Raw genomic sequence first — 26,803 nt, 5'->3', positions numbered from 1 at the left:
TATTAAATTCAACAGAGACATTATAAATTTCTACAATTTTTCTGGATATTCCTTTGCTTACCTTATTGGTGTTTTCAATCATAAGACAATTTTTCTCTCACAAAATCTTGTGATATATTAGTACTAGGCCATGAATTTTAAGGAAAGGATTTTTGTTCTGTAGAAATCATGACTGTGCCAAAGGGAAGCACATGAATGTAGACTGGGTTCTGGAGAAATGTTTTATATTTGGTTAACATAAAAATAAAGAAAAAGACAGAATAATTAATGCCTAACTAAGCTTTCCTATACGCTGAGGTAACCTTAAATATCTTTGGTTTTATTTATTTGCTGATAAGAAGTACCTTGATAAAACATTAAGCGATGAATCCAGCTCTGGACGTGCTGCTCTCTAATACACTGAGTATTTTCAACTCTTTGGCTATTGAACTTCAAGCATCTGTATCAGATTGGCAGATTTTATTTGAAGCCTGTTTCTCTCAGATTATCCATAGGTCAAACTACAGAATGAGTCTTTGGAAGGAAGAGTTTAGGATTTACAGTATTTACCTGTAACGAGGATCATTCCATTATACCCCACTGCCAGTACTTACAGCAAACAAGTCTTTGGAGAAGCAGTTACCATCTGCATATCAGCTCTTTCTGAATGCAACTAACACAAGAGGCTACTCTGAAAGATGAAGTGTGAAACTTCATGCTACAGTTACACATTCTTACTCTAGTTTTGATTAATTCACACTCTACCTAACTAAAAACAGTACTCTGCTGTACACTACACATTCTGCCTGACAAGACCGAAAATAAATCTTTGGTGAAAAGTTTTCTTTTTCTTCAGCAAGTAGTAAAAAAACTGTTTAAAAATATTTTTCTTAATACTGTACTGTTCATCAACTACAAGCTGGAGAAAAAAATTACACTTGGAATTCTTTGGAGATATCTGCTGGCATTTTAACTTTCTTTAAAGGCTCTTGTAACAACAAGGTAGTTAAAATTGTTGAATACAACTCACCTATGCAATTGGCTACTACAATCAAGAAGTCCTATTGGTTTTTGTTAGTAACTACTTATACAATAAAATGTATTCAGCTCTTCAAACTTATAGCTTTTTAACTAGTTCATTTCCTTTTGGATAATATGTGGCTTCCTTCTCCTCCACAGAAAAGTCTTTGGTACAAGACCATTCTTCAAGCATTTGAATGGCCACTGGTGAGTGTGTACTGTGTGCTTCAGGACTGGCAACAGCTCCAGGGCAAAGAACTCCAGGAACCAGAGCCCAATCCCTCAGCACAATCCAACCATGAGAGTAGGGCTTACCCACAACTTCTGACCACCTGCTGATACTGAGGAGCAACACAGGAGGTGACATCAGCCTGGCACACCTGGAGGTGACATCTCAGCCCCAGTAACGTCAGTGGGAGTTCTGACAGACTTAAATAGAGCCAGGAGTTCCGATGGTTGATGTCTCACAACATTATATTTTAAACAATTTTTTAAGTAAAAACATATGCCTAATTTTTTTTTCTTTTCCTTTCTTTCTTACTTTTTTTAAAGTAGAATAGGGAAAGAGGAGGAGTGAGAAGAGGACTGGATATAGATACAGGCAAGTTTATAACATTGGATGATTCCAGCCTCCCCCCTGTCTCTCGCTCTCTCCTATTAAAACACAAAATGATACCCTGTCAGTTTGCTTCACGTTTCCATGAGGCAGCTTAAAAGTAACAAACTGTTCCCTGAGTACAGGAAAAAACAACAACAACAAAATCCAAAAAAACACTAGAATCATTTTTAAAGGAGGTAGTATAAAACAGGAATTGCATGGGTTCGAGGCAGTAGCAGTACTCACCTCTTTCAACAGACTCTTCAACTAAAGCTCTGGCTTTTTTATTTCTCATGGTAGCCTAATCAGAGTTTTAGATTGGCATGTAGGTAAAGTCACTCCCTGAGCTAAAATTCCTGGCTAATAGCACACTAGGTGAAGGCAAGGAGCAGGTTTGCATCCTAACAACAGTTCTGAGACATACTACAATGCTAGCACTGCTTATCAGCACTCAAAGATGGGCAAAAATGAACTATAAACTCATGTTACAGCTTATTCAAAATATCTAAGAAGCATTTAAGGCATCTTTCTGTACTCCAAAGGAACTTTATGAATGCTAAAAAGGAATAAGGCAAATCAGTAATTTCATAATATATAATGCAAGGCACCACTGCTAAGAAGTACTGTGATATTGGAATACTCAATGTTGTTATCTATTCCATAACTCTCAGGCAAAGCCAAGCTGTTTGAAAATGCTGAGTACTTCTTCATTTTGCTATTATTTTTAGCCTTAACTGTGAATACAGGGGCAGTATTTGTCACACTGGGGAATCCAGCATGTCCCAGAGCCCCAGGGATACAGCATATATGCTGTCAGCAGCTGCTGGCACAGGGTTCTGAGGAAAGGCACTGTCCTAGGCTTACTGAGGGTCTAAGAAATCAAGAGGTACATAAGATTTCATGTGGAAGTCCCAGTTCTCCGAGTTTTTACATACTCTGTGTCAACCACATGAAATCATAACATTTTATACTCTGAGGTTTCCTTCTTTTTAAAGACAGAGCTTCAGCTAAACAATCTTGTCCACCAACCTATACAACTCCCTGATCACTGAGTACAATCACACACATACACACACACACACTCTCTTCTCTCTACACACCACTTGGGGTGGGGAAATGAAAACAAAAAACCCCAAAATAAAACAACACTACTAGGAAGTATCATCAGTTCCATAGCTGAAACCAACTAGAACACAAATGAGGTAAAGCAGTCGTCGTTCAGAGTTCACCTCTCGGCAAACTGAGGTAGATAGTCAGCAAAAGGGCCAACAGCCTTCCCTTTGCTCCAGTGACACATTTTTTAACCTTCGGCAGAAATCTTCACTCCTTTCACGTTTTTTGACCACCGAACATTCAAAATGAGTGAGCTTTAAAAAAACAAACCAAAACATAGGAAAAAAAAAAATATAACAAAAACCCCAACATTCAACAGAGCTACGGATCACCTGCTAGGTCAGCCAGGCTTTCCACAGCGCAACTTTGGCTCCCTGTTCATTGTCCTTCGAACAGACACAGCTGCGGCCGCGGGCTCAGTCGGGCCCGGCGGGGAGGCCCTGCCCAGGCCGGGGGGCTCTGCTGCCCTGAGGGCTCCCCGCGGCCGAGTCCCGGCTGGCCAGAGGGCTGCTGCCCGGGGGGGTGTGTGTGCCACCGGCCACAGGGGAGAGGTGAATCTCGTCATTGGACTCGTGCGAGAACCTGCCGGAGTCGCCGGTCTCGTGGCTGCCCTCGCTGTTGGCCGAGTGCTCCGTGTCGGCCGCCGCGCCGAAGGGCCCCGGGAAGCTCGGCTGAGGGCCCGGGCAGCCGAGGGAGCCGGCCCGGCCCAGCAGCACGGCCGGGCGCGGCTGGTACAGACACACGAACCTCCGCTGCGGCTGCACAGGAGCACAGAGAAAAGAGCCTCAGAAAAGATGAGCCGTAACTGGGAATTTTTACTGCATTTCCTGGCTCCTATTCCACCAGAATGTTTCTCTCAGGGCTTTCCTAGAGCAGTTTAAGAATAATCAATCTCAAGTCTTGCTCATACTTTTCTTTCCACAGTAGATTAAATAATCCTTCTAGATAAGCATGGCTAATAAAAAATTATTTCACTGGAGAGATGTGAAGAGTATTTTAAAAACACACTTGGTAGAGCTCCCTCCCATCCCCTCATGCATATTCTTTAAGCATTACTCCTTAGGCAATAGCAAATATTTTTCATATAGAGGCATCAGAAATAAACAGCTGTTTGTAGAAATATTTTTCAATACAATTTTACAACATGGATATCAAGACTTTCTAATTCTTAAACACACAGGAGCACAGTACAAGTTAAAATGCAATGAAGAATGGTTATATGCTCCATAGGTATGAATTTGCATAGCAGTGTTCCAGATTTGGTTTAACACTTCAGTTTTAAACTGCTCTTTTTTCTCAGCCAAATAACAATTATGTCCAGACCAACAATTTCAGAAGCCAGACAGTTCTATTCAGGTTCTCAATTTTCTCAGTAGTTTGGGTGTATCACCTAGTTTCCCTTCTTTGTTTCTCTTCAGCCAAAAAAATTTAGCTGCCAGAGTAGGAAAGGATTCTTTCTACTTTATATTACTTTTGTTTGTAAATACATATTTAATTTGTGTTTGTATTTATACAGAGTCTCTGCAGAAGTAGTTCATGCAATGCAAAGTACACAGAAATCTTTCTGCTTACAGATACAAAGGCAAAGGCAAGTAAGCCATCAGTTAACAGTAGAGTTACAAGTGTCTGCCTACTGTAAAGAGTCACAGTGTGCTGACAACAATATCTGTCAGAAAATGGAATTTCTGTCAGACTTTAGCATGATGAGATAGAACATCATCAACCTTACACAACTGAAACTATCCAATTAATACTAAGACCACTAAATATGTTTTTCCATGAACAGAAAACTATGTATCTTCCTTTGCAAAGAGGGTATTACGGTAAAGATTGTGCATCTCTGCCCATTAAAGCAATTACCTCTTCAGTCTTTGCCTTCTTAGCATCTTGGAAGAACAACCACCTTTTCTTGCCATTAGTCTTTGTGACAGGCCCATAGCTGTTAATAATCAGATCAGATCCTCCCTACAACAGAGGAAAATGCAGACATTTGTTTTAGTAAAGTAAATTTCTAAGAGACTTGAAAATATTTTCCTTTTCCTACCTATTGGTTCCATGCTGAAAATGAAGCCAAATGCAGCCTCAGTAGTGAGTCACATTTTTGTGATCTGGTACACCTCTGCTCAAGACAAGTCAAGAGCAGACCCACTAAATCTGGCAAGCTTTCTGTCCAGACCCAAAGCTGCAGGACTGCAGGCACACAGCAAAATATTCCAGCTCCTGCTCTTGCTCTACTTCAAGAATGAGGCCATTCCTAGGCAGTGTCTGTGCCTCTGCTGGGTCCATTTCCATGTCTCAGCTCTCACACACCTCCTCAGGGAGCAGCTGCACTGCAGTTTGCAGTGTGAACAGAACAGCACAGTACATGTGGAAGGAAGGCCACTGTGGTGGTGTCACACTGCACTCCTGGACCTGAAGGTTCCGCACATCCACTGGTACTTTCTGCCATCCAGGCTAATTTATAATGTGACTGAGTATGAGTTTATAAACTGCAACATTGTCTTACCAGTAAATATAGGTATTTCTGAGCACCTGCTTAGTGCCATAGCTGACTAGACTGTGCACAGGCACTGACTGAGCCAGGTGCTGACAGGAACTCTCTCTTTCTCACTTTTCTCCTGGGACCAGCAGAGACCACAGAGCAGTCTCTGGAGCCTTCATCCTTTGGTGCTGTGCCAGGGCCAAACTCTGCAATCTGCAGAGCACAGTTGAAGACAAGTGTACTCAACCAGATCTCCAGCTGAACTAGCAGATAAGTCTTGAAAATTTGAGTCTGGATTGCCAACTTTGTGCTTGTCCCATTAATAAAAGAGCCTCCTGAGGTTCATAGTATATATGTTTTACTTTTGATAAGGGCTCTGACATTATAACAATGAATTCTAAAGAAAGATTTCTGACCTGGGAGCTAGCAAAACTCACAGTACCTTAGCATCAATGAAGCTGTTTCCCACTATCATCGGCAATAAGGATTCTTCGTTCTCTGCAATTCCTTCAATATTCTTCTCCCCCTCATTAGGACTGGCTAATGAGATGCTGGTATGTGACAGCTGGTCAGTGCTCCGCTGCACAGCCTTAGGAGCAGATGCCTTCCTACACAACGTTAAGGAGGAATAAAATTGACCCACAGGAATACAACACAAAAAAAATCAAGGATAAACTTCAAAGCTATTATTAATCAAGTAATCCTGGTATATTCTTGGCATTTACATTTGTTACATGATACTCCTAACTCACATGGAATTTAAATGTTATTGCTTGTGATAAAAATAACATCTGCTTCCACTTAATCATACACAGTAGGCTACAAGCTTATGTGCAGACAGGAATTGTCATGATTAGTAATATTACTTGGAGGAAGTAACCACTAATGACATTAAGACCTTTCTACCATACTACACAGAGCTGTCTCCCAATCCATATTTTTTCCTGCATGTAAGCTAAAAAGCCCTTGTTACTGGAAAACACTTTCAGTGAGTTTTTTAATTTATTATTTCAAGTGACTTATATTTGTTCTGATCACAAAGTTTTGGGTAGACTCACTGGGCCAGTTCATACCCTTTAGCAGCTGATGACAGACATAGATGGTGGCTTCCACCACTGCAAAGAAACTGCATCATGGATCTGCTTTAAAGTCTGCATCATGGAACTCCTTTATGTCAGAGTTCCTCCTGTCCAGCAGCACCAGGGGGGTTAAAGCCTTGCCAGCCAGGTGTGGGCAGGCTGGAGGGCTCAGCAGGAGGAGCAGATAATGAACAAACAGCAGCATTATCTGACCCAAACTGGGGGCTCAGCTGCAAACAGGCCTCATACTGAGTTGTCAAAGCACCAGCACTCTCTGGGTTCTTCCTCCTTTTCATTGGAGAAGGGGCTCAGGTAGAGTAGGAAGAGCCAACAAAGTGCTTTGTTTCCAACACTGGTAGAAACAGGTGAAGAGACAGAGTACTTCAGAGAACTCGTGGAAGAGAAGGCATGTCCAAGAGTGAGTGCAATGAAAAAGAGCTCAGTCTTTGAGGACAAAAACATACCTGGCTTTACTGCGATAAATTAAGATCAGGATGCAGATAAGGATGCAGGTCAAGGCTATGCAAACCCCAACAACAATGCCAGTCATTGATTTCTGGTCCAGATGGTAATAGTCAGAATAAGCTGTATCAAAAAGGAACACAGAAAGGCTCAGTAAATAAGAAGAGTTAACCCCTGCTCCCTGTCAGGAAATTAATAGGGTTACAGTTACAACCACAGAGACAAATGCTTCCTTCGAATGAGATTTCCAGGCCTTCTCTGTCATACATTTTTATACTTTTGAAAGTAAAACTTGTAGACCAGAGGAGTGTCTGGTCAGTGCAGTCCTGGGAGGGGAGGAAGAGGACAGACCCAGTGCTACTGGTACAGATAAAGGACTAAAAGGAAATGCCTTAGAAGACTGGCTGCAAAGTTACTGATGTAAAACTGAAAAATTCAAGTTATGTATTCTCATTTGAAAGGCAAACTTTCCATTTCTGAGCAAGAGAATTAGACCAGTTCTGAGTTGAACTGAGAGAAAAATTGCAAAATTGTTTCATTTAGAAGAAGAAAATGCTACACTGTTAGGACTGCCTCACATAAACCAGAATGGTTTACCAGAAAGTGGCTACAGCTAAAACAAACAGGGATCTTTTCTCCCCAGTACTTGTGACAGAGTAATCAAAACACTGCTCCTGACCTGTGGAATCTCCAGAATCCAAACGTTTGGGTCTCTGGTTAGACTCTGATGTCTCCTTTGGCAGGACAGCAAATTCCACTGCGTTTGAGAAGGGTCCCTCTCCCACTTCATTGGAGGCTGCTATTTTAACCAAGTAGATGTTTCCTGCTACAAGGTTTTCCAGCAAAGCCATGGTCATTGCTCCTAGGAAAAGATACAATAAACAGTTCAAGACTGACAAAATTTTGGGGAAAGACTCAGATTTAGACATTGGGACCTACACTTTTTTCCCAATAGCACCTCTAAATCTTGCTTGAGGATTGTGATCACTTTGATACGTTCTACCCTGCACATTACAAGCTACAGAATGAACACTGGATTTGCCTTCTCATCCCTGGTGTCCTTTCTCTCCATTCTATTTGAACATAGGACACTGTGAAGTGCCAGTATAGTTCCAAACCAAGATTCAAGTATTGGCTATGGCACACAGCACACCAACCCTAAATCTAGCGCAGCTGCATTTCAGTGTGACAGCCTTTATGCTGTGATCACACCTGCAAGGAGATGCACCCAGCATTAACCAGACTCTCAGGCACAGAAACCAGAACATTAAACCTCTCTCATATAGAACACATGTGCCTCTCTCCACCTACTGTACCATGAATGTGAATGAAAATTGACATAACAAAAGAATCCAGGTTCAGTTTATCGAATTTCAGGTCTAGTTAAATGAACAGGAAGCTCTGCAAGAGTACCTTATACCAACCATGATTTTAAAATAAAATTAAGCCCCATTTAGACCTGTGTAGGCTTCCTTGATTACTGTGCATCTAAGCTGTGCTACTAAGAATATTACAGAAAATGTCTTTTTTGTATGCTAGGGATTCATTTCTTAAAGTCCCTGAAGGCCAGAAAAAAGATTAAGAAACATAAATAGGATTCACTAGCATTGTCCTTAGACAGGCAAAACTCCTATCAAAGTCAATGAGAGCTTTGCCTGCCCAGGGACTGCAACTACTGCTCAGAATTCCAATTCATTTCTAAAATGCCTGTGTTTCTTGCTACCACAGAAATATGCTGCTTTTATTTCCCTACAGTGGCAGTTACAGCAGTAAATCTATCTATTTGCTTTCATATATTTCATTTACTTTCTCAGACTGAAGTCAAAATTTTAACTTTTTAAATCAGTTTGAGAAGTCAAAATTTACAGTATCATGAGAGCCTATAAAATATAAGGTTGTTTTGTTGACAGAAAAGATTCTACATTTGGCAAAAAGGAAGCTACTTCAAAAGCTGTTTCAGTTCTTCCATGAAAAAAACCCATTAGCTGAAAGCATTTGAAGTAAAATGTGAGGTATCTGTAACCAAAGGAGCTGTAATATTTAGCACCAGCAAGGGTGAGAGGTCACATTTCAATATCACAGGCTCCTTGCCACCAGCTCCTTTCCAATCTGCTGCATTGCTAAAGCAAGGGAGCACTTGGTACTGATTTACTGCACACCAAGTGTGCAAGGGCTGTAACTTCTGATCCGCTTGAAGAGAGCTAGGGAAGAAGGGGGAGGTGGCTGGAACATAACTCACATCATCAATCAGCACCAAAATGCAGTTATATTTTCTGGTTTTGCCAGGCCTAACACCCCCTAATTAGGGGGTGGATTGGGAGAAAATTTTCTGCATAAACTAAAGCCCATGCTAGGAATTTTATAAGTGGCAGGGTTGGTTTGGTGGTTTTTTTAATCTAATTTTTTTTTTTTTGAGGGGATTTCTCTGGAGGTATGAGAATGGAATAGAGTCAAGATTTCACAAATCTTCTGCAGAACAAGTTTAGCATCAAGACAAAACAATGCTATTTATTGCAGAAGGTTAACTGATCTAATCAGAATAAATGCATTAAAAAACCCAAACCCTGCTTCTATCTCAAATTACCTATGGAAGGACTGTCACAGGACTGATCAGGGTATGTGCTCAATTTTATCTCTACATACTAATTTCCTTTCACAGACTTTTTCATCTATACTTTACTAAGACCATAACAGATTGTCCTAGTGTGTCAAGATGCCTGAATTCCACACCATGCCTCAAACCCCAATATATCTGTCAAAATGCAAAATTTGTGGCTCTAACATTGATGGACACAGTAATACACTGAGATTTATAGCTCTCCATTTGCTCATTCCCTCCAACACTTTCAGTATGGGAACACATGAAAATGTTTACTGTTATTGCCATGCTGCCATCGAAATCTCTGGTGAAATACTATCAGAGATGCTGCTCAGTTTCACAGGCATGACTGAGATGAACAATGCATCTGAAAGCAACTCAGCCACTTTGCTGCATGCAGCAAATACAGTGTATCATCAACAGAATGACAAGATTTAGTCTTCAAGTATAAGCCCTCTGTGAATTTAAATCTGCTGGGGTTTTTACTGAGTAAAAACTAACAGTAAATTTGTCCTTTAATATAACAATATCACTGTTTCTTCCAACAATTTAGTTGGACAACTTTATTTAAATTACTGTTTTACTGAACAATTTTAATAGTGAAAACCCATGGGCTCAATCTTCCCTGTAGTTAGACCTGATTGATATTTCAGACTAGTTATTTCTCACAAATTTAGTTTAATAGTCCTTTTCCTGATACTCTTCACAGCTGCCCATTCTCTTTGAGGCCAGCCTGACAAACTCCATTGTGCTGCAGCACACAAAGTGGCACTGCCACCTTTCAGAGGGGCTGTTGGTCCTTTGCCCTCTCTTCAGGAGCAGCACGAAAAACAACAGCTCTGAACTAGAACAGCTCACTCTCCATGATGGTGAAATGAATTATCCTCTGTGAGAGCATACTCATTAAGTTTTTAGAATTATCTCCACAGAAAATTTACAGCCTCACTCTCTGCTGACAGCAAAGCTTCCAGCCAGGTAACACAACAGAACAACAAAACAGTAACTCTTCCAGGGCAATGCTCTTAAATAGGCTACCCAAGCACATGACTTTACTGTGTAACACTGAGCTTTCCTCTCTGGTTTAAGACATTATTAGAACATTATCTATTCTGAATTACCTCTGTCTATTTTGACTATCAACAGAACAATAAATGCCTTGTACTTTTTTTCTGGCTACAGTAGAAATCTGTTCTTGATTCAGCTCTTCAAATCCCAGTATTATTTAGAAAAGTGCCTACAAAAATTTATACTATGACTACACTTAATCATAGAGATGTGACTGCAGTTCACATCAGCATACCCAAGGTACTGTGAGATTAGCTGGGGCTCAGCAGTAGAATAGAGCCAGAGAGTTAAATTGAATTTGCAGAGTGATTTACTGGGAGAAGGAGAAAGTTCATTAAGCAAACTGAGCTAACTGGATTGGCAGTGATCGACAGAAACTATAAACCCACACAGCCACAGTTAAACATCTCAGAGACTTCAGGTTTGAAAGAGTGCATTTACAAAATGAAACCATCACAATCCTGGTTACAACAAAACTAAGATGGATGTAATTGGATTTACAAGACATTTTGGTTTACATGCACACACAGTAATACAGAGAGCCCCTTCTCCTCTCATCTTCTGCATATGAACTTGTTTTTTAATACCTCTTCCCATGGTAATAATTCTAAACTATTTGGAACTTTCATGTGAACATTTATATGGATTTATTTCATAATTCATAGTAGTAGTGTAGTCCAAGGTTGCTGAAAGTAACAAAGCATCTCATAAGTAGCATCAGTGTTTATACAGTTCATAGGTTGATGATTTTAGTTTACCTTCTCTGTGCAACACTTGCCATTCCCCAGCAATCCAGGCCTTCCTGGATGCATAGAGGATAGTGTACCGTGTGACAACTGTTTCAGGACCATCAGGTGGCTTCCAGGAAACCAAAGCAGTATTATCCTCTATCAAAGTCACCTTCACTCCTACTGGAGGGCCAGATGGTGCTGTGAGAACAGTAACACAATGCTATTAGGCTAACCCAATTTACATGCAATTAAATTGCTCAGAAAGGAACTGATGTGCAGTCCTAATGGCTACTGCTACATCCCAGACACCACATTGAAACCACCACATGCAGCTCCTCAGAGACACTCTCCTGTTACCTCTGAGCCACACAATAGCTTAGATTCTGGAAAAGCAAGCTTTTTATTTTTCCCTCATCTCCAGAAATAAACAGCTACTGACAATCTCCCACTTCATTATCCTGTGAACAAGTACTTCCCAAACACTGTTTTGGTGAGAACATGGAACTGCAGGTGTGGATTTTCCCCTACCAGGCTGACAGTAAATCAAACCAGCAGCTAAGGCAGTAGATTTCATAAATGAATCAGCCACACCTCTTTAATATATACATATTTTAAGGTTTTTATTTAAGTTATTTCTAGTCAGTTGCTGCTAGTACTGAAAGCATCACACTTTATACAAAAATCAATGCTAGTTTAGGATGGATTTTGAAAAATAATTTTACAGTTCCAAAGCAGGGATTTCCCTGCTAGCATTTTTTTATGTCTCACCAAGAAGAGCACTATCTGTGTCTCAGAGGAAAGGAATGCCCTCTCCTACACACAGTCTAAAATTAATAAGCACTTTTTCAGGCCATTTGTTTTACAAAATGTTATTTTAGGACCACAGGGGCCCTCTCCTGGTTCCTTACCTTCAGGGAGGGTAGTGTGATAGACTACAGGACTCCAAGGACTGGAGAGCTGGTCCACATGCAGTCGAACTGCAAATTCATACATGGTCTTTGGCTCAAGACCTTGAACTAACATGTGAGTCTCTGACCTGGACAGATGAAGGAATAAAATGCATTAAACAGCAGCAGTTCACTTAAAGGTCCCCAGTCAAATGTCTCAGTCACATGAGTAGATTCCCATGTCAGTTCCACACAGGACAAACCAGTCCAAGTCCAGACATGTGGCACATCCTATCTGGAAATGAAATTGCACCAGCCCTGGAGCTCTCACGAGGATGCTGCATCTGCTGTCAATTGATGTGAGCTCAACTTTTTATAAATGTTATTTGAACAGCTGATGCACAAAGAGTATTATTGGCTGGACCACCAGCAGGCATCCCAAACTCAGCTCTTTCCACCCCTGTCCCTAGGACACTGTGCTTCAAGCTGGAGTTACAAACTGCAACCAGTGTCACAGCTGACAAGGGACGTGGATCTGCTTCCCAGTTCACACACAGAGGCTATGCAGGCAACATCCTTTCCACTTTTAGCCTCCACACCTCATGTTTAGGGGATGAGTATGAATGCTCCTTACTGATCTGGTAGCAGTATTTAGTAATATATTAATTGCAGAATTGATTCTATTAATTATAATACTGCAGTTTACAATTCGAGTCAGTTGTAGACATTTCACTTTACTTTGATTCTGGGGCAGAGGGAAATCTTTCATATATGCCAGGGTTAATTCTGGATGATAATACCCTGTCAAGATTAAATCTCAATTTAAAATGGTCTTACTCTACGGATATTGCTTTATTAAATCTCATTTAGTATTTTCATCTTCTGTACTGCAGGGGCAGTAACCAGTACTTGCAATAGCCTCATCCAATCACAAAAAGCAGCACTCATTGCTATGCTCCACATGGCACACTAAGAACTTTACATGGTGATTATACTGTGTCTAATCATTAAGCCGGGAGTTATACAGCAGCAGATGTGTTCTTGGAAGAGAAAACCATGAATATAAGGATGGAAACTATTTATCCTTTAAGACAGCATTTTTCTTATTTAGAGGCTTGGGTAAACTGAAGTTCTGAGGGAGCTACACACATGGATTCCCTCAGCAGCCCCAGGGCCCCCAGCACAGAGCAGTGTTCTGCTCCCACACCACCTGAACAGCAACCCAAGGCTCCCTTCTCTGCTCAACCATTCTGTGCCTCACACATTGCTTCTCTGCAGAGCAAGCAATCCTGCTCAGCTTTGCCCTGGCAGGGTGCCACACACTCAGGAACATGGCATTCCCACAATGAAATCCTCAACCCTTCAAAAGTTCTCATTTTCAGTCTTAAAATCAGACACTGGACTAAGACCCATCTTTGCCCAGACAAGCTTCCTCTAAAATAGGTATGGTCTTTTGTATAGTTGAAGAGGAGCTTAGAATTAAATTCAACCTAGACAGCTAAAAAGACATTAAACAAAGAGCTAGCCCGATGACCCAACACAAGGATGGCCAGTAGAGAATGAAGCTGTTCTATGAGTATATCTTAACCCAAGAAACTTAACTAGCAGCCAATGGGCAAAAACAGAGTCCTCTGAGGGAAATAAAAGTTGTTGCTAGTGAAAGGAAATGAAAAGAGAGCAGGAAGAGTAGGAAGTGAGTGGGAAGGATGTGGAACTGGCACGGCAGGAGTCCCAGGTGCACTCACGTCTGCAGGTAGAGGACCAGGGAGGCGTTCTGCAGCCCCACGGGGTTGCAGCGCACGGTGTAGTTGATGAGCTGGGCAGAGGTGAAGGCAGGCTTGCCCCAGTGCAGGAAGATGGATGTGGAGGTGTTGGCTTTGGCATACAGGTGGTGAGGGGGCGGCGGCGGCGGCACCATGCGGTCACGGACAGCTGTTAAAACAAAACAGGAGCGGGAGTTAATAACTGCACTGGGTACAGATGCTGGTCACAGGAGAGGTCTGAGCCCACAGTTTAGATACAAATCTCCCCTAACCCAGCACTACCTGGTATTCAGACCCAGGAATCTGGTTAAGGCTGTTAGAGATCCCTCCTCACCCAATACATGTCCAGTATTATTTCTGCAATCCTACTCGTTTATTCAAACATTAAGTCAAAACTATCAGCAGAGACAAGAGAAAGAGATAAATATCTCATAAGATACAGATACATCATGTTAGATGATGCAGATAGCTCAGCAAGGGAATGAAATGTGCTTGGGCTGTCTTCTTTCTTCAACTGTGCTTCATGAACACAGGACTCTGTCTCAGTTGCAGTATTTGTCACTGATATGGTCCTTTTTGTTCTCAGTTTTACACAGAATTAATTCATTGTTTAAAAGTTGAAAACACAGAGCTGCTGGGACCCTGAAACACCTCAGCTCTCAATAAATTCTTCATGCCTCTACAACACTTACAGACACATCCTGGAGTGCTGACTGTTTGGTCAGCCTGATAACCTTCTTCCATACTGTTGTATGCCAGCAGCCTTACATGATACTTTCTTCTAGGATCTGCAGAAAGAGCAAAGGAATAATTAAGCTCAAGCAAAAAAAAAAAAAAGAAAAAAGGATATGGACTTCTACAGATAGTGAGACAAACTGATGCTCTGGAAAGTTTGTTTCAAAACTTGTTTGCTATGAGCAGTAGACTGATGGACAGGCTGGATGCCTGGAAGATGGGGCAGAGCTGGGGCTGGGGCAGAGCCCGGGATGGGGCAGAGCCGGGACAGAGCCCCGAGATGGGGCAGGGCCCGGGATGGGGCAGAGCCGGGACAGAGCCCCGAGATGGGGCAGGGCCCGGGATGGGGCAGAGCCCGGGGCTGGGGCAGAGCCAGGGCCCCCCGGTGCCCCTCCACCCGCTGCCCCCGCCGCATTTCCGCAGGACACAGCGTGACAGGCACGGCCATCCATCCATCATCCTGCCGAGCACCTTCAAAAACTCCCTGCCCTTTGAAAGTGCTCACCCAGAACTGATCATCTTCACTGTGAAATGAGGGAGAGCCGAGCTCTAGTGCCCTGCTGAGCTGAATGAGGAGCCTGTGAGATCTGTTTATCCTCACCGCATTTTTTTTTAACTGAATTCTTCATTAACACTTGATTGAGGAGAAAAGGAAGACTAATGGGATGTGGAAGAAAGGCAAAAAAATCTAACCCCCACCAAAAAAGTTCAAATGTCTTTGAGAAAAACACGTTTTTAAAATCTTACTTTAGGTATCCTTAACACTTCACATATAGAAGAAGCACAATGTTGAGTGCTATTCTTCTTACTCCTGTGTAATACAAGAACTTTCAAGCAGAATTATCTTTATATAGGAAAACCTTTTTAAAACTAAAGCCTCCCAGCTAGTCTATACCATCTGAAAACCAGGGTTATTTCCACTTCATGATATCATGGTTTAATTGGTAGCAGGACCAGTTCAAGCCAAAAGCAATGTCAGAATTTTTAAGCTGTCACACATTAGGGCATCTATGGTTAAACCCTTCTGCTGGTCTCTAGAACTGAAATAGCAACTGAGGAGGGAGGAATACTGGCCTAGGAAAGCCTAAATGTACAGTCACCTAAAAAGGAGAACAGAAGAAATAAAGGTATTGTACTGAGCTGCAATAGAAACTGATGTGAAACTTTCTTCACAGAGTACACACATAAGGTAAGGAAGGACCAGATCAAAACACCACCAAGATGCAGATCCACGTTGGTAGCTCTTTTCACCATGTGCCAAACACAGCAACCAAAGCTCTGCCAAAGCCCTGCCTCAGTTCCAACACTTATTTGCTCACTATTTGTTTTATGAGGTGGTGAGAAATATTTTTTGTGTGAAGTAGCCTTTGTTTAGAATATTTTTTACAATTTTACATTTCATTTTCAGGCCGATGATACGATTTACTGCTCAGTGGCAATCCTAACACACACCTGGCACAAACACTTTCATCTCACAGTTCACCAGCTGGATCAAACACTCCAAGCCAGACACATCCGTAGAGAGAAAACAAACTTCAGGAGCTTTATCTTTAGCCAGCACAGGTATCTTGAGTAGTTTACACATGAATCAGTGATAAAAGACTGGGGCTAGCATGGCCACCTGGGGACTGACAGTCTCAAATTCAGTGTGTACCATCCATGCACAGGAGGCTTGGAGGGAACAGTCCTGCTCATAACAGACCCAGGAGGAACACATCCCTCCACAGAAAATCACAGCTCTTCAGGAACAAAGCAGGTGCAGGGATTTACTCAGCCTGCTCAACTTGAGCAAAAAAAAACACACATCAAGAATTCATCTCTGCATTTTCAAAACTTCTTTGAATAACTGGTAACACTGAATTGTTTCAATTAATTCTCTTACAATTGCCAGCATTTGTGTAGAGGCTGAAGGCTTGTTCCCAGTCCTAAGGTGAACAGGAACAATTTTGTAGCCCATTTACCAACTGGCAGAATTTTTTAAAGTTAATTTGTTTCTGTTAAATATCATTTGGGGGGTTTTGTGCTGTTGATATTAGATTGTGTTAAAATTGTCATAGCGCCTAGAGGTTCTTTAAGAGGTATTTTTATTGTTATTACTTAAATCAGCTGGTGGAAAGGACAAAAAATCTACTCTGTACAACTCAGGGGGTTGGCAGTGATGCTGATAGTAACACACTAAAGCTAATTCATATATTTTATTACAGGAGTGCCTCTGGAACACAAAGAGATTGACTTAAAAGACATCACAGAGTGGATGTGATAAGTTGAAGTAGCTTCACACTAGGGATCTGCTGCACACACCTTTTTTGTGTAACTAAAACCTATCAGCATTAAGAACACATGAATAACACTTCCATCAGAGGCACAAATTTTGCTTCTGGCAACAATATTCCTATAAAATAAGAGTAGGAAAAACTATCTTATGTCTACTGTTTATGCCTTATTTTCATTAACTTCAAATATCAAAATAGATACTGTCCCAAAAATCACTGGTTTGCAATTTATGTTGGCTCAGCCTCATTTTCCGATGGCAGTAGTTGTAGGCAGGTCACTGCTCCCTAGTGATGTTCCTCTGGAATATCACCTTTAAACCCCAAATCCTGTCATTCACTCTCCCATAAACATTTGCAGTGAGTCCTGCAGATCCAGCCTGGTAGGCCTTTCAGCAGAGGGACACATGGGGGAGCCTTGCCTTCATTTTGTGAGTCTATGAATGGGTTCTTCACCTCAGAGTCAAACCAGACCGAAGTTAAGTACTGCAAGTATGGGCAAAAAAATTAAGCTGAACTATAATTTAAAACATGGATTGTAACTTGGAAAAACTTAAAACTTTACAGTAGCTGAATTTCAGTAAGAATTCAGATGACAATGATTTCTTGGTGTATTTCACTGTCTTACATCCCTGATATATAACCTTAGAGATTATATTTAGCTTGTCAGAAAGCAGACAGGAAGGTCACAGCAGATACAGATTCTTCAAGAAAAATACTACAGTGCACTCAGATATTCCAACCTGGTTTGGTGACAATTCATTTCATTCCCAGCATGGAGGGAGAACCACAGCTGTTTATTTGTCTGGATGTGAGAAATAGAGAAACTGCAAAAATATCACCAAGAATTGAGGCTTATTAGCAGTTCTCCTGCTCTACACTTCATTGGAACATCCACATTTTATTGCACCAGCTTGAAATTATTCAGTATTTTTTACTCCTGCCATCAGCCTTGCTTCTATGTAAATCTTCTATGTCTCTTTCAGGAAGGGGAAAACTTGCAACTACAAAACAGCTGCCAGTCAGAAATATTCATATTCAGATACTCCCATTTTCTTTTCCAACACTTAAGATTTTAGTACAGATTCAACATTCAGAGCCTAGTTTTGAAAGCCTGGGATAGTATAAATGCTCTAGCAAATATAGACACAGTGGCAGGCAAAAGCACCTCGAGGTTCTCTGCTTTGAAGCCATGGGGAGGGGAAGGCTCATTCCATCTGGCAGAGTTATAGCTCACAGCAGCCAGGTGGTGTCCTCATGCACCTCCAATGGACACAGCTGGAGAAACGGGAGGCACCCGTTCTTAAGGATTAAATGCCTGTATTTGCACTTAAAGCGCTACAAACAGAAACGTGCTTCTAATCACTTTGCAGCTGGTGAAGCACTTTATCATGCAGCTACCTCATTCTTAAATTACCAAGATTGCACAGACCAAAGTTTTAGAAAAAGTTACTAAGAAAAATAAAGTCACTTCCACATTCACAGGAACAAAAATTCTATTTTCAATATTGTATTACATTATTAAAACTCTCTAAGACTAAAGCAGCATGAGACTAACAACACAACCAATGAAAAATCCTAATCATTGTATAGTTCCATCCCTCCTTCTCAAAAGAATACAGAAAAATACAAATGTCTGATTACATATTGACACTATCTTCAAATCAGTTTATCTCATTCAGATTTTGATAATTGGTTTTCATACGATTCTTCTGTCCTGGGTAAATTTACAGCATTAAAGATAAGTATGAAACCTGTAACAGCAGGTTTTTATATACTGTACACACAAGGCACACTCTGGGTAACTCCTCATTCAGCTGAAGCTTAGATTGAATATAAAATCAGGAGTCCCAAACCAAAAGTGTTAAAAAGTGTTTGCTGATATCAACACAGCCAAAATTTTGGCTTTTTGGCAAATGCTTCAGAGAAAGCATCTGTTTACAGGCTACTTAGCCAAGGTTACAAGAGAGTGTAATATTGCAGCCCCTAAAAGCCCTGTCATTGTTTCTTTCAGCTGCTGCAAGTTTGTGAAGCTCTGAAGGCCTTGAAAGGAGCCAGAGCAGAGCCAACAGGTCAGGGCTAGATAAAATTAAGAAAGAATCCGAGGTCAGACCATGAAAGAACTTCTTTTTTTTTTCCACCCCTCCAGAACAGTGAGTCCACCTCCAGCAGCCTTTCATTCAGTCCTGATAAGAAGAGACAGCACCCCACAATCTGGATTTCAGACATTTAAAGTCCTCTTTGCAGGGAGGAAAAGATAGGGAAGATGAAAGAAAATGGACATTTTACTATCATTCACTGTTGAAACACACTTTCATGCCTGTTTTGGATATCCCTGTTCTCAACAATTTAAAAGGGAAATATGGATAGAAATTAAACTACTGGGGGCTCTTGTTTATAAAATAATTGGTACAGCACTAAATTTCTAGAGGAAAAAAAATAGGTTTGGTGTCTTGATGTTTTAAGCAGAGTTCAGTGACCAAAAACCTAGAAACAACTTCTTAAGCTACAGCCAGTACAGCCATTCTAAGAGTTAAGGAAGGAGATAAGAAAATATTTCAACTTCATTCTAGCTTGCATACAACATTTAAAATAATACCTTTTCCTTTCAGTTAAAAGTATCAAACCCACAGTAGACTGAAAAAATAGTTGCTCTAAGGACAAAACTTCCGTGTCCAAATGTCCATTTTTAATTTAATCTTTTGTGCTGCTGGATTTTTTTTGTGTAACCTACAGGTCCATTGTTGGGCAGTGGTCTGGCTGGAGAGCTCATTGGTCTGGTTTGCCAGGGTGACTGTGCTGCCCCCAAGCCCATCCCTTCAACACAATAAACTCCAGATAATTATTCAAAGAAGAGGCCAGCAGCATGGGCAGCTCTGACATGGGGTCACGGCCTCTGACACCGAATCTGGGGCTAGCCAAAGTCTGCTCCAAGCAACAGAGGTCCAGGGGAATTATTAAGGGGGAAGGGTGGGAAAGGAAGAGCACTGAGAAATACTATCCTTAAAAATGTACTTTTGAAGCAAAGTAATGTAAATACAGCAGAAACTTATTAGGAAAATAAGCAAATACATTTCAAATGTAGCAGAGGAAAAGGACAGAGAGAGGTGCATCAAGCCAAACACAAACACAGAGCTGGGAGGCAGGAGGGTGATACAGACTCAGGTCTGTTCTTCCCTAAAGCAGGTATTCCCTCTCAGATTTTCAGTACTGGATTTTATTGCACTTTTCTAAAAAATGCCCTTTTACCTTATTTATACATATCATTAAACAATTAAACAGAGTTAAGCAACCATATTCTATTACAGTTCTTAAAAACTTGTTGAAGTTCTGGATATGCAATTTCTAAGCATTATTATTGGCTTCAAATAATAATATTTAATTTCTTTTATTTTAAATGAGTTGGAATTACAATTGGTTGCACAACTGAATTGATCAAATTTTAAATATCAACCTTTTAATATCACATTAAGATAGTTTGATAGTTACAAATTTGATAATTTGTAATAATAATAGGTACTATAGGTAAATGACATATAAAATATTGGTAATTTGTAACTATCAAATAGGTAATTTGATACTTACAAATTACCAATATTTTATATGTCATGACTTCTTTTTCAATTTAAAAGTAACTTTAAACATTTTGATAGAACAAAGACTGCCTGTGATACTCATGTTTTCCTTTGCAAACCAAATAACTGAAGTAGAAACGAAGCAATTTGTTCTTTGTACAATATTGTAAAAGTTTATTTTGGTAGAAACTGGAACATATGACACATGTGAATTGATCCAGCTAAACAGTCTGGCTTTCCAGGGCTTTGGACGGCTCTGGCTTATTTGTCTAAATCTGAAAAGGGTCTGTATCCCTTTTGTAGCTTTGTGCTATCCCTTCCAAGGGCCCCAGGACAAACAACACCTCACACCCCCTCGCAGTAAAAACATCACCTCTCCTACTGCCCACCAGCACAACAGCAGCTTCATACACAAACTGCTGGGGGAGGGCTGGCAGGGCAGGATGAGCTCCCACCACACAGCATTTCAGCCTTTGGGGCCCACAGAAATAAGAACTATCTAAAGCTCTCTAATCTTTTTAAAGTAAGTGAAGCAAATCTCAAGGATTTTAAGTTTTCTCAGTTTCCTCAAGGGTGTAGGACATTCCCACCATGGCTCTAAGGTCTGCCACCATTCCCTGTGTTTCTCCTGCATTTCAGAGAACTGCAAAAAGCTCTCTTCAATTGTTCAATTGCAAAAAGCTCTCTTCCAATATTATTCTAACAATGCTCTCTAAACCAGCAGACACCCTTATGTTAACTAGCCTGGCTCACCGTTTTCAAAGTGAGCCCTCAAAAGCTAACTTGAAAGCAATACCAGAGGCCTGGACAAACACCTAATTTTGATCTTTTGTGCTCTTCTTTTCTTCTAAGAGACCTTTTCTTTTGTTGCTGCCCAGTGGAAAGCACATAGCTCATTGGTCCTGCTTTGAAAGATGAGAGCACTGCCCCTGAGTCCACCCCTCGGAGCACAATCACTTTAATGGAATTATGTCGAGAGGCCATCTCTGCAAGAAGAAAGGGAGGGAGAGGGGGGAGGGAGAGTGTCCGAAGGAGCCAGCAGAGCTGTAATTACCCAGTTACTAACACACACATGTCCGCCGAGAATTCATGCAGTGATCCAAACAGGATGTGCCACCCCACACAACAGGTTCCCTTACACACAGCAGTGAGCCCTGCACAAGTGACAGAACACTGCCAGTGAATCAAACATTACTACAGTGCCTCAGGAAAAAGGGAAAGGAACAACCCACACAGAAATGCTGCTACAAAACAGGAGCATGCTATAAAAGGTCTCTTCTGTAAGATGCAAGAGGCTGAAAAGATGATCTCCCCAGTAGAGACTGACATTTCTGGGTTGCAGATAGAAAGAATGTTTAGACAATTTGCCTGGCCTTCATGCTAAGAGGAATGCTTCCAGAATATACACCTAAACACAATTCAATAAGCACTTTACCAAATTTGTTTTAACATTTGTTTAGGTACCAAGATCTATCATACATATGCACTGACTGCCTGACATCCAGCATCACCTCACAAACAACACATTTGCACACAATGACAAAGGCAATCTGTTCACAGCGCCCAAACTTCCCCCTGGAGCTATGATATAAATTTCCTTTCAGAACCAACATTTTCTGCTGGTCTGTCATGGACTCCCCGTGCCATTTTGACCCTTTTGTGCAGCAAAATGAAAACACTATCTATCATTACTTGCACCACAGTGACTTTGTAGGAGGTGCACGGTTTCATTGCAAAAACATCTGTGGTCTGGCGACTCAGATCTCAGGCTTTAAGGTCTGTGCTGTTGCAAGCATGACTGCAAGATGCAAAAGTTTCAGGCAGGGAAACTGAAAATCAGCCTGGCTCTTTCCTCCTTCAGAGGGTAACAAGGAACTGCACTAAAACACTTGTTAGGTGTCAAACAAGTCCATCGTGACAGGAAAACAAACAAGATACATGCAAGGGGAAACCACCACTGTATTTTTCTTAAGGCAAATTTTGGCTGCATGGGCTCTATCCAGCTGCATCTACAATTAGGGCCCAGCCTTCAGCAGGATGTTCTGTTTTTGCAGGTGTCACAGGCCCTGTTCTGCTCACACAGGGCTCCCTCCCACTGCAGGGACACCAGGCAGCCCAGGGGCACTGCAGGACAGACAGACACCCACCTGCACTGTGTCCATGGGCCTGGGGCATGCACAGTTGTGTGGGCACTGAACTATTATCATGCAGACTGTCTGCCCATGTAAATAGAGCAGCTTCTTAAGGAAGCTCAAAATTTGGCACTCATTGGTTGAATATAGGAAAAAGGGGGCAAACTAACCTAGACAGCTGACAAATTTCATAGTGAAATTGCTAAACTGGTCCATTTGTCATGAGCTGCCAGCTAGACTGATACATTTACTGAAAATATTACAACTCTCATACTTAATTTGCTGAAGTCCAGATGCATTAAAAAAACCCTCCAACTACAAAAGGGGTGGCATTGAGCTTTCTCTATCACCCTACTTTTAATATAAATTATTCATTGAAAATCCATCATATAATGCTAAATATTTTCCAATTACACCTTAGTAAAGCAGGAAGCAGGGAAGACAGCTAACAGTACTTGTAAAGAGTTCATCTCAAATGCCTTAGCTCAGCAGGTAGTTCCACCTGAAGTGTGATGGCCTGAGGACACAGGGCTCTGTTTCCTCAGCTGTGAAATGCATTGCAGGATCTCTGCCATACATGAACAAGTCTGTTACTTTTCCCTCCCTATCTTCTTAGAGGCCTCATTCCCTTCAGTGTCTTTGACTGGTTGCATATCTTTGACATTTAGGAAGGGTATTCATTTTAATTACATTTAGATTATGCTGAACCACCTCCCTAATGGTTTGGCACAGCAGTGTTATTTTTACCCTTTACATTTTCATAGAGCACATCCCAAACTTCTAAAATATGGCCTAAAGAAAATTTCCAGTTGTAATGACAATAGAAATATCCAGGACCCTATTACATCCTTGGCTCTAATATTCACCACTGCTACATCCAATGGCACACTGGCAGAAGCTATTCATAAATGAGTTTTGTGCTATCAATTTGCACTGAAACATTTATTAAAAGAACACAGTAAGTGACAGCTTGTCACCAGGCAATGAAGCCTGATATAATACATACTTACACTCATTTTTGAGTGCTTTCAGTATGCTGAAAATACCCATCTAGAAGGCCAGGACAACCTGCTTCTCTGTAAAAATTATAATAACTTTTCATCTCCACACTGATTTTTCCCAAAACAGTATTTCAATGGCATCTTGTGTTCATCTCTTTCCAGGCCAAGACTCTGCTTTCTAAGATAATTTATCAGGAGGATTACACACTCTGTACTAGTGGCAGCAGCTGTGCAAGTTAATGATGTTGTTGCCTTTAGTTAAATAGATGTTAATGGTTTATTTGAAGACTATTTAATTAAGACCAAGTTTCTAAAACACCAACTCTTGAAAGCACCACAGACAAATCTTGCAGGTGGTGTAAAAGAGGTCAACATGTGCAAGCTGAATTTGGACCTAATACTCTCAGGTGCTCAAATCCTTTACTCAGTGAACTGTGGCCTGAGTACCCTTCTACTAAGATGCTTAATGTCCACACAAAGAAGCAGCTAAACAAGAAGAGTAGCCTGAAAGATTTCAGGCTTCCTCAAACTTTTGAAAACCTTTTGCTCTTCTGGCGAACACAGTATCTACTACTTATTTTACACTTTGTGGTATTTCATAAAGACAAAAGTGTATCTTTACCCACATGGAAATGGATTACAACATTACATGTTTTTAATATAGATAGTATTTACTACAGGTAAAAAAACTATTGTACTTTAAAGGATGCTCAAAATAACAATAACAACATGGAAAATAAAGTATACCTCTGCAGAAACTGCAGCAGAATTTTAATTACTGTGCCCTTTTCTTCTAGAAAGTTTCTTATATCTGTAAAGTATTTTCCATAACTATATACATGGGACTTTGTTCTGATTTAAATTTTTCCTTCAACATGTTCAACTTTTCTTTTTATACACAAAATTGGTTTTTGTAGGAAGCAATGCTACTGTTGTCCAGATGTTTGACCACAGACAAGTTACAATGTAAATCTTCTGCCTTACCTACTGTATTATTTAATAGCTTTGTGAAGAACAAGTATTTAATACCTGTCAAACATTGTATTAACAAACTGAAAGGTACAGAGCAAATGAGTAGGATACAATTAATAATGAAAGTTACTTTTGTTAACTTTTCTAATGCATTCAAGATTTAAATTCAACCTATATCAATATCTTGATTGAAAAAAAGGAAAAGAAAATTATCTTGATGTAATCCCTCTGCATATGAAGTTTATACAACACTTAGGAAGTGGAAAGCAGTCTGACTGATTGATTGCTTAAGTAAAATAAACACACAGCTACTTAACTCTTAGCTAGCTATCTCCCTCTGTATAACTGAAAGGCTTTCCCATCATCAACTCAGCTTTACAAATGCTCTGTTGAGCCTGCAGCTTGATGAGCATTTTAAAGCAGCATTAGCTGTGCTGCTGCTGAAAGAAGCCAGCCTGCTCCCCTCACCCTTCAGCACTCCCTGCTGCCTTCCTCTGCCACTTCCCACCCATCCTGTGCCCCAACACAAATGTCACAAGTGTGCAAGCACAGAGAGCAGCGGCACAAATTCACACAGTACACAAGAAATGTGGGGTGTTTTCTTCCACAAGTGCCACCTTTTGCTACTTTATGGTGCTCTGAGCTGCACTTGGATGAATTCTGGGAGCTGAACAACATCCCAAGGCAGCAGAGGGAGCCCTGGCAGCTGCTCAGGACTCAGCACAGCCACCAAGAGTCTGCTTTGTTTTATCCAGCCTGGTGAAACTGTGACACTCAAACCTACCAAAATCCTCCACTGATCCCAGAGCTATGAGTTTATTAACAAAAGACATTTCCCTCAAGGGGGAGCTGTCATCTAATAGACTGAACGCAAAGCTGGAAAGCTGGAGACTCACAGCTCAGTACAGACTGCAGGGATATCATTGTCACCCTCAGCTTAAACCAGCAGTACCTGAGCAGTCCATGAAAAGGACTCTTCTCTTCCTTGTGTTCCAGGTGCCCCATGTGTACCATGGGACACTCACTCACCTGTGAAACTCGTGGGAATGCTGACAAACTGCTGAAGAGCACAGCAGGTGTTCTCAGCACAGACAGATGAACATGTGTTATCAGCAAAGTGGAAATAAGAATAACTGCCTAAGGGGGATGCTGCAGGCAGAGCTGCCCTGCACAGGGACACAGGAGACAGCACAGCCTCTCAGGTCCCCCTGGCAGGCTCCAGCAAGGGGGAAGATGACCCTTGAGAGGCAGATCTTCCAGCAGGGAGGCTCAAGGAAAGAGGGAGGTGTAGGCACTGCTGGGTCAGCTGGAGAGCCCTGCTCTCGTGCCTGCACCCTGAATCACACTGAGCAGCTCACTTTGCTGTCCTGCAACTGGACTGTGCTTGGTGCTTTCCTTCAGATATTTGATTGGCCTGGAAGCAAGATCTGGCTGTCAGTTGTGAAGGAGAAAGATGAAGATCCCTGCCTATCTGACAGTGATATCAAACACAGCCCTGCCTACTCTGCCTGGATAGCACACAGACTTTATACATCCCAGCTACCTCGAGAAAATTCTTCCAGCACAAACAACTGGTAGGGAGTGCTACAGATGGAGATTTCTAAAGCAAGTGATTGTCACCAAGGCAACAAGGGCTGATGGGAAACTATGAGAGATTAAATAAAGACAGGTGAGAAGCTGTAAGAAGGCTGCCAAGACATGAAGAGAGAAAAAAGGCCAAATTAGGCCATTAGAAATTATCATGGAAATAACAGTGAATAAAATGTACTAACACAGTGAGAGGTATGCTTGTGATGGAGAAGGCTGGGCTAGACTAAGACAAAGAGGATCAAAGATATCCTATTTTTCTCCCAACAGTGTCTATATACACATGCAGATATAGACACACACATACTGAGCTGGGCAGCAGGCTGTGAGCACAGCCCTCCCTGCACCTTGAATATACAAGGGAGAAAGTTGGTAAATGGACTAAAGGCACAGCAGTGCAACATCTACCCATCTGTCTCTCTCTTCTCTCACATACACCATCCTACCCATCACCCCAAACCATCTCCATAAAAAAAATCCACATTTTCAAGGTGTATTTGCACACAGGATTCTGTATACTCCTCCTTTGTCTGAGTATACAAAAGTGTCAGTTGTAAAAAAATCCCCAGTATGTTCAACTGGATACCACCAGAAGCAGAAAATTCAAGTCTTCCACAGATCTACCAAAGAGGATCAGAATGATTTCCCTGTCCTGGTTTCTACAAGTACATGCAGCAACAAGTGGTTTTGTTCTGAATGAAAATCAGCTTGAACAGGGGTACAATATTTGGCTATGATAAAGGTAAAAAAACC

The 26,803-nt window shown here is 41.2% G+C and overlaps 1 protein-coding gene across 1 annotated transcript in view; it reads right to left on the bottom strand.

Moving 5' to 3' along the window:
- Positions 1-3,126: 3,126 nt before the first annotated feature.
- The window catches only part of PRTG (protogenin), a 71,579-nt gene continuing 47,902 nt past the window's right edge, over positions 3,127-26,803 (bottom strand). The window contains 9 exon segments of the mRNA XM_036389759.1: positions 3,127-3,468; positions 4,571-4,675; positions 5,635-5,800; positions 6,736-6,856; positions 7,413-7,595; positions 11,156-11,326; positions 12,037-12,164; positions 13,761-13,947; positions 14,471-14,566. Coding sequence (XP_036245652.1) covers positions 3,127-3,468; positions 4,571-4,675; positions 5,635-5,800; positions 6,736-6,856; positions 7,413-7,595; positions 11,156-11,326; positions 12,037-12,164; positions 13,761-13,947; positions 14,471-14,566 — 1,499 coding nt within the window.

Source organism: Molothrus ater, chromosome 13, assembly GCF_012460135.2.
Source record: "Molothrus ater isolate BHLD 08-10-18 breed brown headed cowbird chromosome 13, BPBGC_Mater_1.1, whole genome shotgun sequence".
In the NCBI taxonomy this organism is placed as follows: domain Eukaryota; kingdom Metazoa; phylum Chordata; class Aves; order Passeriformes; family Icteridae; genus Molothrus; species Molothrus ater.
Note: the sequence above shows the minus strand (reverse complement) of the source record. Positions and strands in the feature narration are given on the sequence as shown.